We start from the raw sequence: 12,442 nt of genomic DNA, 5'->3' as shown, positions 1-12,442 counted from the left end.
TTTCCCCTCAGATCCTGGAGACAATACCGGCCATACTAAGCCAATGACTTTAAATGGATGGAAAATGCAGTTTCCACTGGTAGCTGTTACTGCTCTGTGGCCTTCACTGCTGGAAATATTATGTATGACACCAAAGCAGCAGCCTCTAATGACTGTTAGGTATCCCCTTGTGGTGAAGGTATGGAGGCTGTGTTGTGTTATGTGTCTGCATTAATGGTTCTACATGGTGTCTATTGTAGAATCTGAGCCACATCTTTAAAAAGACAACAACAACAGGGAACAAAGTAAGAGCATAAACATGTACACAAAGTACATACATACACAAAACGACAAGAAAATGAGAACAAACAAGTAACAAAGAGCAACACTGGCTTCAAATGTTTGGTCTACGTTTATAACGGAGACCATTAGCCTCAGGTGTTCTCCATCGTGCTCCTCTTTCATATTCAAACTAACCTTAACTGGGAGCACAGGCCTGCTTTATTCTCAGTCTCAAAACACACACACACACACACTTTATTTTCCACTAGCCTACTGCCATCTCTCTGTTCTCCGCAAAGGTCTATTCTTCTAAAGTCTTTATTAGAAGTCTCCTACGGTGTTCGACACACCATGCAAATCTGTGACTGCCGCCGCGCCTTTGGTCCCAGTAACTACCCCGAACCCCAATAAATGGCACGCCATAAATAAACATCAAACCACATAGTACCTTAGGCAAACAAAAACAGTACCACAGGGATCGAATAGTCATGGTTTATTGTACTGTGGGCACAATGCCCACAAAAACTGTATTGTTATCTAGATAGCAAAATGCATGGCATTATGCACACAGTGATTTGACACAGTGATAGGATAATAGCCTGACAAAAAATTCTACTTTAAAGCTCAATCAAAAAGAACAAGTCCTTAGAATGCATCTTCAGCTACCATACCACACCCTACGGACTGAGCTACTTCCACCCCAGAGCTCCAAAGCTCACAGTCTCCTGGGTATAGATATTAACTAGTGATAGTTTATTAAATAGAATATTAACATTTAAGATACAGTACATGCATGCAACTCATGATTAAGTTGTTAACAGTTATTGTGTTTTTTGCTTCCAGCCAGATAACGGTTCGTCATTGAATATTTTTATTTAATATTTAATATTTATATTTTAGATTCTTCAAAGTAGCCACCCTTTGCTTTTTTGATAGCGCGGCAAACCCTTGCTGTTCTCTCAATGAGCTTCATGAGGTAGTCACCTGAAATGGTTTTCACTTCCCAGGTGTGCCTTGTCAGGGTTAATTAGTGGAATTTTTTCCCTTATTAAAAGGGGTTGGGACCATCAGTTGCGTTGTGCAGAAGTCAGGTTGATACACAGCTGACAGCCCTACTGGACAACTGTTAGAATTCATATTATGGCAAGAACCAATCAACTAAGTAAAGAGAAACGAGTGGCCATCATTACTTTAACAAATGAACGTCAGTAAGTCCGGAAAATTGCGAAAACTTTGAATGTGTCCCCAAGTGCAGTCTCAAAAACCATCAAGCGCTACAACGAAACTGGCTAACATGAGGACCGCCCCAGGAAAGGAAGACCAAGAGTCACCTCTGCTGCTGAGGATAAGTTCATCCGAGTCACCAGCCTCAGAAATCGCAAGTTAACAGCAGCTCAGATTAGAGACCAGATGAATGCCACACAGAGTTCTAGCAGCAGACACATCTCTAGAACAACTGTTAAGAAGAGACTGCGCGAATCAGGCCTTCATGGTCAAGTAGCTGCTAGGAAACCACTGCTAAGGAGAGGCAACAAGCAGAAGAGATTTGTTTGGGCCAAGAAACACAAGGAATGGACATTAGACCAGTGGAAATCTGTGCTTTGGTCTGATGAGTCCAAATGTGAGATCTTTGTTTCCAACCGCCTTTGTGTGATGCAGAAAAGGTGAACGGATGGATTCTACATGCTTGGTTCCCACCGTGAAGCATGGAGGAGGAGGTGTGATGGTGTGGGGATGCTTTGCTGGTGACACTGTTGGGGATTTATTCAAAATTGAAGGCATACTGAACCAGCACGGCTACCACAGCGTCCTGCAGCGACGTGCCATCCCATCCGGTTTGCGTTTAGTTTGACCATCATTTATTTTTCCAACAGGACAATGACCCCAAACACACCTCCAGGCTGTGTAAGGGCTATTTGACCAAGAAGGAGAGTGATGGAGTGCTGTGCCAGATGACCTGGCCTCCACAGTCACCGGACCTGAACACAATCGAGATGGTTTGGGGTGAGCTGGACCGCAGAGTGAAGGCAAAAAGGCCAACAAGTGCTAAGCATCTCTGGGAACTCCTTCAAGACTGTTGGAAAACCATTTCAGGTGACTACCTCTTGAAGCTCATCAAGAGAATGCCAAGAGTGTGCAAAGCAGTAATCAGAGCAAAGGGTGGCTACTTTGAGGAATCTAAAATTTAAGACATGTTTTCAGTTATTTTACACTTTTTTGTAAAGTACATAATTCCATATGTGTTCATTCATAGTTTTAATGCCTTCAGTGAGAATCTACAATGTAAATAGTCATGAAAATAAAGGAAACGCATTGAATGAGAAGGTGTGTCCAAACTTTTGGCCTGTGATCATGTCAGCTAGTTAACTCTAGAGACAGTAAAAGAAAGGTTGTTTCTCCAACTTCGGTCAGTTACAAGGCAGGATTAGCTGGGAGACTTCTAAATGAGGGCGCACATGTAAGTAGTTCTTTTGTAGATTATGGTGAACTTGTGTGTGATGTAGCAGTGCTTTGCTATTGAGAACGAGGCAGCACGCTAGCGTTAGCATTAGCGTTAGCATTAGCGTTAGCATGCTAACGCTACGAGCTAACGGTTGTGGTTAGCCAGCTCGTTTCGGATTGTGACGTCACAAGCCAGGCCGATTTTGAACAGCTCACTCGGAGACTGAAGGCAGGACACATTCAGAAACTGTATCTCACTCAAAACAGCATGGATGGATTTTTTTCAAAGTTTGTATGTGTGGAAGCACCAGAGACACAAAATAACACCCCTAATCCCAGAAAAAGTTTTTTTTCATAATATGGGCACTTTAATGGAATTTTTTCCCACATTACTTTTACACTTTAAGTAGTTTTGAAACCAGTACTTTTATGCTTTTACTTGAGTAAAAAGCTTGAGTTGATACTTTTTAAACCCTAGTATCTATACTACTTTGGTAATGAATGTGAATACTTTTGACACCTCCGATTGTGAGGAATGCTGGCTGTAATTTGACATTGGTGATAAAAGTAAATTTGGAGGAAAAAACAATGGAAGGTGCTGATGCATAATCTGATTTGATCAATATGTTATTATAGCAGCGAACAACTATTTGCTATGTAAAGATATGGTGCACATACCATTACATTAGTAAGGATGTCCTGAGCAGAGAATGAAGTCACACTCCCTCTGTGTTTGTTGAATTGTAAAGGTCCTATGACATGCTGCTTTTTGGATGCTTTTACGGGCCTTAGTGGTCCCCTAATACTGTATCTGAAGTCTCTTTCCCGAAATTCAGCCTTGGTGCAGAATTACAGCCACTAGAGTCAGTCCCACAATGAGCTTTCCTTAGGACGTGCCATTTCTGTGTCTGTAGCTTTAAATGCTATTGAGGAGGAGAAAGGGGGGCAAGGTGGAGGGTGGGGGTGTGGCCTTGACCAACTGCCAATCTCTGGGCGGGCTAAGCAGAGAAAGGGAAAGTAACCTTTCCCCTTATGACGACAAACAATATAGGGAAGATTCCAGATCGGCCCATCTGAGCTTTCATTTTCTCAAAGGCAGAGCAGGATACCCAGGGCTCGGTTTACACCTATCGCCATTTCTAGCCACTGGGGGACCATAGGCATAGCCTGGTTGACACCAGACCCTTCTCAGTTGTAACTGAGAGTGGGTCTGGGAAAGGTTCATTGACAGTTCATTTCCAAAGGGGCGTCACCAACGGACGCCACTCAAATGCCTCTGGGCGCAATTGGATAGTCCTTCAACCAATTAGACCAATGATCTGGGTGACGCTTTTCACATCCAATATCCAAAAAAAAAAAACGTGATTGTGGTTTTTGGTTCCCTCCACGCCCATAGACAGTACATAAGAAGTCCACGCCCTACTTTTTCCTTGCAGGTGTTGCATATTGCAAACTTGTTATCTTCTGCACACACGCTGAAGAATGTACAAACAGCTGACATGTTGCAGGTTAATTCACAGGGTTCCCTACATGTGCAAGAATAGCACGGACACGCGCTTCACACCGCGAGCACTGCAGATACGCGCCACACAGGGCGGAAAAGTTGAGAGAAAGGAAAAAAGAGAGACTGTCTCTCTGTCCGTGTGTGCGTGCGTGCGTCCTTGAGAACTGTAACTCGTATAACTTATGTTGTCACTTAATTGTAACGTTGACCGCCATGAAATCGCCATATGTCAGACTGACCTGCAGCTCACCGGTCATGGCCGTCATGTTGAATGTAAACAAAAAGCTGCTTGCCGTTGCTGCGCTATCCTCGTCTGCGTAAAGCCCGCCTCAACAGTCGTGATTGGTGTAAAGCCCGCCTCAGCGGTTGTGATTGGTGCCTCAATTTTGAGGACATTGGAAATGGGTTTGAATGGGCTCTTCGCCAGACTGACCTGCAGAGCAAATCTCAAATTTGCCGGAAGTTCGTCAGGGTTTACCCAGGCTACCATAGGCAGGCTGGGGGAACTCATATCAATGTTAAAAAAACCTCATAAAGTGAAATTTTTAAACTTCTCTGTTCTTTGTTTTGATGGCACGTGCATGTGGCTGTGAACAAACGTAGATATTTTCACGTATTGGGGAACGGTCTGTGAGTGCTGTGTGGAGGCAATTTTTTTTTTAGTACAGCCCCTTTAAGGTTTGTTGTGTTATTTTTGTAACATTTAATTGTAAAATCTTTTGTGTGCAGAGTGACACATTTACAAACTGGATTCTGCAAACGAATGATTGTGAGGAGTTTGACGATAAACACTACATGTGTTACGTGTGTTTAATACGCACATACTGTAACATACAAGACTATTAACACTTCTATGTTCTCATAGTAAGCCTTCATGTGGAGATATTTTACGTCATCAAATCAAATCAGTGAATAGTATTACAACATTATTAATTGAGCAATGATAACATGGGTTCAGCACAAATGAGAACTAACATTCTAATTAGAAAGCTTCAGGTCTCAAAACACACACACACACACACACACACACACACACACACACACACACACACACGCTTCAACATTTCCACTAATTAATTATCAGTGACTATTTCATAAACAGAAGAAACAGGAGATGAAACACACACCCAGTGAACTCTCATCCCATCAATCAAAACAAAGTTCACATGAACCAATCTGCAAGCTGCACCTGATCACACCGATTTTAATTGGTTGAAATGAAAATAACCTTTACTTTAATTGGCTGTGGGAAATGGGGCAAAATGGGTATGTGCATTAGGCAACTTGTTTTAACATGATAATTAAGTAGTGCATTCACACACACACACACACACACACACACACACACACACACACACACACACACACACACACACACACACACACACACACACACACACACACACACACACACACACACACACACACACACACACACACACACACACACACACACACACCCCTCTCTTCCGGCACTGTACGGTGAGAGGTTGTGGAGGTTCACAGTGTGTGTCCACGTGTGTGTTGGGGACCATGGACATTATGGTCTACAGGGAAATCCCTCTGTGAGACACTGACATTTAGTTTCCAGGTCACTATGGAAGTCCTGAGGCTCGGGGGGGAGGGAGGGGGGATAAGGTGCAAACACCATGCTGCCATGGTGACGCAGCCTCAGGAGAGAGGGGAGACGGATACGGCACAGTATCTTCTCTCTAGTCCATAATCACTGGGTCACACAAATCTTTACTATAATCTCATATTTGCCTCAAAGGCCTTGACTTGTAGGTTGGCTACGAGCTTTTATTTTGACAAAACCTCCAACAGCAAGAAAAAAAAAAAAAAAAAAAAAAAAATCCCATTTAGCTGCCAGAGACTCACTGTACGTGTGAAAAGTAATGCATTTACCAAACCTTAAGCAAGTGAATTAAACACACAGCAAAGAAAGCCAGTGGTGAAAATGAAGTTTGAATAACATTTGATGCCCAAGCAGAGTCCGCTTTCCACCAATTGTTCATTTCCTTGTGTGTGGTGGCTACCAAATTCACTTGCATGGCACAGCCAAATGGTTTCTAAGATGAATTTTAATTTAAGCAGTGGGCAATGTTCCTCTTGCAAAACACTTAATGACAGCTAAATGAACTGGCTTTCAGGGTTGTCCCTACCATTTTAAGGCTTAGGCGTAGCACCCGAGCTGTTTTTGGCACCGCCTAAGCCGAATGAATGTAATCTAGTGATAATCATTTGTCCCCAGTGGACTGGTCTTTAAGCTTTTTGAGTGTTTTTTATTTATGATCTGCTCTAGCTTTTCCAACGTTTTTATAAAAGATATAGTAATGGTTCAAAATGATGTGAAATAGCATTATTTTATTGAAAAACGTAACATTTTCTTGAGGGAGGAACCCTAACGCCTCATGTGCACCTAAGTCTTCCACAAACCTAGGGGAAAGCAGTGTCTGTAAGTGAGAAGAATATGTGTAGTAAAATAATACTGATCCAAGGATGTCAGATAGTCAGTCATGTCATCTTCTATACAGTGGGATACAGGCAAAATGCAACAAACAAAAGTAAAAAAACTAATAATAATAATAAAAAAATTAAAAAAAAGAGATTTAGACTGCACCAACACAATAATATTTGTCACATTGCCCCGAAAATGTGTGCCAGTTCAGTTGTGGGGGAATAATGATTTCAGGGGAAAGTGAGGAAAATTAGCCTTTATTAACAGTACAGTAGCTAATTGATGACAAATTAAGCTGTTTAATGGAGCCTAGGCAGTTAGGCTGTGTGTGTGCGTGTGTGTGTGTGTGTGTGTGTGTGTGTGTGTGTGTGTGTGTGTTGTGTATTATATATATATATATATATATATATATATATATATATATATATATATATATATATATATATATATATAAATAAAAACTCCCACTGACAGTGACGACTCATATATGTGCGTGCGTGCGTGTTCACCTTGCCAATAACAGGGATGTCCACAGATCCCCAGGTATCCGCCCCCCAGTGTACCATCCCCGATGCAAAGTCTGCCGTCACTATTCCCAGGACTGGCACACAAACACAGAAAGAGACAAGAAAAGAGGAATAACATACTGTTGGTTGTTAGGAGATGTGCAAGCAAACATCAAAACACTATTTTACAAAAGTGTTACAAAAACCTCATGTGGACCGGAACAATGATGTAGGACTGCACTGGTTTATTTATAAAAAAAATATATATATATATATATATATATATATATATTAAAAAAAACACACTGTCTTGTGGTAACTGTGATAGGTTGTTTTAAAGCGATATCTTTACAGAGGAAAGCTTGATCTTAGCTTGGTAAATTCTCTCCGATAAAAAGTCTCTCTGGCTGCCAGCTCACCGATGCCGAGGATGATCTTGTAGATGTGAACGGCGGAGAAGTGCAGGAGGAGGAAGGAGAAGTTGATGATGAAAAGGAAGAAGCAGAGAATCACACACACCCACTCCTGGAGCCGCTTCCCTGAAGAAGGACAAGGACACAAACGAGAAGAACATCCCATTTTATTTATCTCAGCATCATCAAAATACAAACTGTATTGTTGGGTACGGTTAGTGGTGGAACAAGTATTCAGATCCTTTAGTTAAAGCGCCCATATTATGCTCATTTTCAGGTTCATAACTGTATTTTAAGGTTGTACCAGAATAGGTTTACATGGTTTAATTTTCAAAAAACACCATATTTTTGTTGTACTGCACAGCTCTCTCTCACTGCTGCAGATCCTCTTTTCACCTGGTTTCTGTTTTAGCTACAGAGTGAGACCTCTTTTCATCTTCTTCTTCTGTACTATCTTTGATTGTCAGTTACAAGGCAGGATTAGCTGGCAGACTTCTAAATGAGGGCACACATGTAAGTAGTTCTTTTGTAGATTATGGTGAACTTGTGTGTGTTGTAGCAGTGCTTTGCTATTGAGAACGACGTAGCATGCTAGCATTAGCTACGCTACGAGCTAACGGTTGTGGTTAGCCAGCCGATTTTGAACAGCTCACTAGGAGACTGAAGGCAGGACACATTCAGAAACCGTATCTCACTCAAAACAGCATGGATGGATTTTTTTCAAAGTTTGTATGTGTGTGGAAGCACCAGAGACACAAAAGAACACCCCAAATCCCAGAAAATGTTTTTTTCATAATATGGGCACTTTAAGTAAAAGTACTAATACCACACTGTAAAAATACTCTGTTACAAGTAAAGGGCCTGCATTGAAAATGTTACTCAATTATGTAAGTATAATCAGCTAAAATGTACTTAAAAGTATTAAAAGTACTCAATGCAGACAAATCCTCACATTTTAGAAACTGGAAACAGTTCTGTCAATCAACTAAGTGTTTAATCGTACTTAATATTGTTGGGTAGTTGCATTTATAGTAACACATTTTATAAACTACATGGGTTATGTGTGCAAACATCTTAATTTGTAAAGTAACCAGTAACTAAAGCTGCCAGTTGAATGTAGTGGAGTAATAAGTATAATATTTCTCTCTAAAATGTAGCGGAGTAGAAGTAGAAAGTGGCATGAAAAGAAAAGACTCACGTAAAGTACAAGTACCTCAAATTTACAGTACTTGAGTAAATGTACTTAGCTACAATTGACCACCGAGTACTGTGCATTGGTTATTATCGAGGAGAGGAGGCTGCAGACGAGAGTGGAAATGATAAGAAGTTGAACTGGGTGAGGTCCCTGCACCCACTGGGAGAACAACTCACTGCTTACCCAGGGTCAAAGGACCATACCACCACAATGACTCAGTGTGTGTGTCTGTGTGTGTGTGTGTGTGTGTGTGTCCAGGGTGTTAATATGTAATCAGTCAGATGAAGACAAGTGTACTCCAGAGTGTGGGGTCAAGACCTCTCATATGTGAAACACCATCGCTGACGCAGCACACACACACACACACACACACACACACACACACACACACACACACACACACACACACACACACACACACACACACACACACACACACACACACACACACACACACACACACACACAGTTTCAGGTGGGATGTAGGCCTCTGCAGGGACAAGGCCAAACTCATAGGTCAGCAGTATTAACTAAAGGACAGAGGGAGAGGGACTAACTCAAACTACTCCTACTCTAAAGTCGCAGGTCAGCAATATGAGAGAGGGATGGGAGGGTCAAACTCAAAACCTTTCAGCCACACATTAAAAGATACTGAATTATTGAAACACACACACACACACACACACACACACACACACACTGCTGATCTATAGCTCATCTAATATGTCAGAGCACCGTAACTTACTGCAGGGTTTCCTAGTTCTATTAGTTTCATGTCTTTAGTCTTCCATGAGCTCACATTTCTTTGAACGGTCCCTTTATTTAATTGTCTTTTATTCAGACTTGTCTGACCTGTCAGGCCAAGCAGGAAATGTGATCTCACCCACTTACAGAAATAAACTATAAAACGTCCAAATATAAACCACCACTGTTCTATTTTCACTTTCTTTTGCCCTTTTGTCTGTCATCACCCCGTCTCCGTCGCCCTTCTGTCTTTGCCAGTCAAATGGGCTTTTAAAACTTTAATGTGTTCAGATCCGAACGCATCACACAGCATTAACAGCCTATAAGATATTCATGACATTTTTTTTTTTTTTTTTTTTTTTTTATAAAGCACATAGGCCTGCCAATGTGTGCGCCTATAGACCTGTGTGACTATGAATATGCTATCAGCCTCTCATAAGGTAAGGATTGAAGTGGTCTTGGGAGATTTTAAATATGTGATTATGTATATTTTACGGGTCATCAAATGTGACCCTTCACCTTCTAAAAGATAGACGGTATCAAAGTTGCGAAGAGACAGACGGCTAATTCAAGTGTGGACTGAAGTTCAGCTTCTCAATGAGTTTGACTCAAAGATGTTTCGAAAACTATTGTTTACGCCAGTGGTTCCCAACCTTTATTCCTTGGCGAACCCCCTACTCATGTCTAAGAAAAGCTGAGCCCCACCTAAACCGAAGTTGAGGTAACTCTCGAGATAGAGCCTTACTTTCTTTTTTGATACAGAGGAGTTATCAGCACGGTTACGTTTCTCAGCCACGTTTCATTCATAAAATAGTGATGCCGTGGTGTCAGGAAAAACGAGGTACAACAAAATATATAGTTTTCATACAGACTTTTGTATACATTATATATTCTAGTGTATTATCATAATTTGTGTAGCATGTGCAAATATTATTTTTTTTACCTCAACCTCAAACCAGATAAAGACTTGCGCCCCCCCTGTGATCTTTGCCGCCTCCCCTGGGGGTGCCCGGACCCCAAGTTGGGAACCACTGGTTTACGCTATTGATTGTAGTTGGACACGGCAAATGATCAGGTATTTTTGTTTAAGACTTATTATGGGTGCTCTGATGCCCTATACCTGTTAACATAATCACTAAAGACTGGAAACCGAGAGAAACCGGTAACCAAGCTCTTCACCACAAAAGTAACTAAATCAAAATCCTCAAAAAGATCCCTAATTAAGACGCGGCAATTAGTTTCATTTCAATTCAATTCCAATGACTTTATTTATGCCCTGGGGGCGATTCAAATCAAACAAATCCAAACAAAAACCATTAAGTGTTTTAGATCGAAGTGTATAAACCAACGGGGTAATCCTCTCTCCACAACGCGTAGCTCCTATGGCGCCATTTTGATGCTAACAAGCACTCACCCACCGTTAGCATTCCATTGACTGCCATTCATTTTGACGTCACTTTGACAGCGAATAACTTTACATCTGAAGCGTTTAAAAGACTCAATTTGTCCATTATTTATTTCTAAAGAAACATGACAATATATAAAGGCTCCATTACCTTGTATCTCACATTATGGCTACATAGCAGACATTTTTGTAAAAATAGGCTAACGATTGTGTCATAACCAAGTGACTTACTGTCGGATAGTAGAGGAATTACCGTATAGTACAGGAGAAGCTCGCAGGCAGTTTCGATTTACATTAGCTGTTTAGGTTTAATTACTAATGTTAACTAGCATGTTAGTTAGCAATAATTAGCCTGTGCCTATGTTATCTCCTTACATATACCTACGCTCTCCCTCTCTGCAAGATTGGGAATGATTGAGATTTCTCTTGGCACAGCTACCAGAAGACTTACAACTTTCAGACAGGTTGCTCACGTCACATTTACGTTGTCTCTCTCAGTTGGAGGCTGCACAGTAACGCTCAGCCATCACCGGAAAAGTGCTTCTAATATTCTTCACTGGTTTCCGTCCAGAGCTACGGGATCTGTTGGTTATTTATTTTACTGTCTATGGTAAAAACAAAAATTGAATTGTGGAACTATTTCATGGATGTGAGAAGTGATGTCTCGGTGTCTCTGCTAGTTGCCAAGCAACTTGGGTGACAACGCAAGGAAGTCACCGCTGCTGGCAAACATCCTCAGCGTTTGTCCGGATTTAACAAATGAGCTATAGATGGAGCCAGACGATATATCTGCAGGCCGATATTATCAGCCGATACTAGGCATTTTCCAAACTATCGGTATCAGCATTTATAATGGCCAATAAATGAATATTTAAAAAATAAAATCGAAACAGACGAAACCCCAGAGGGCACTCTAAAACGTCCCTGTTGGCAACACTCATGTTGCCTTTAAGTTTCATATCTTAAGTTTGTATTTTTATACATTTTATTTTACAGAACTTTAATATATTTTTGATGTTCCTCTGTTCTGACAATAAAACAAACCAGTTTATTTTTAAACTGCATTATCATATTATTATAGTGACGACTCATAAATAACTAATGATAGGGAAATCTGTTTTGTTACGCATTTCTGGATTATATATATATATATATATATATATATATATATAGTTATGTGTTAATTAGTGAGAACCAGGCTAGCTCTTTCCCCCTGTTTCCAGTCTTTATGCTAAGCTAAGCCAACCAACAGCTGGCGGTAGCTTCATATTTACCACACAGGCATGAAGTTGGTATTAATCTTCTCATCTAACTCTTGGCAAAAAAAAAGTGCATCTCCCAAAACTATTGCTTTAAAATGTGGAACAACTATGATTTATTGCCTATGATTTATTAATGATACATTCATTTGTTGCTCATAACCTTATTGCCCCAGTTCCTAAAATTATCCCTGGGAAAATTGAGCCTTTTCATTGAATAATGTGGACCCTCCTCACAGGACATTAAAGAAGGCC

General features: G+C 40.9%; 1 protein-coding gene across 2 annotated transcripts in view; it reads right to left on the bottom strand.

Moving 5' to 3' along the window:
- The window catches only part of si:ch211-212o1.2 (uncharacterized protein LOC492735 homolog), a 74,158-nt gene that overhangs the window by 26,770 nt on the left and 34,946 nt on the right, over positions 1–12,442 (bottom strand). For both annotated transcript variants that reach the window (XM_039809629.1, XM_039809630.1), the window contains exons 2-3: positions 7,591–7,710; positions 7,175–7,266 (exon numbers count right to left, since the gene is read on the bottom strand). In XM_039809629.1, coding sequence (XP_039665563.1) covers positions 7,175–7,266; positions 7,591–7,710 — 212 coding nt within the window. The remainder of the gene's footprint in view (positions 1–7,174; positions 7,267–7,590; positions 7,711–12,442) is intronic.

This window comes from Perca fluviatilis, chromosome 8 (assembly GCF_010015445.1).
Source record: "Perca fluviatilis chromosome 8, GENO_Pfluv_1.0, whole genome shotgun sequence".
Classification (NCBI taxonomy): domain Eukaryota; kingdom Metazoa; phylum Chordata; class Actinopteri; order Perciformes; family Percidae; genus Perca; species Perca fluviatilis.
Note: the sequence above shows the minus strand (reverse complement) of the source record. Positions and strands in the feature narration are given on the sequence as shown.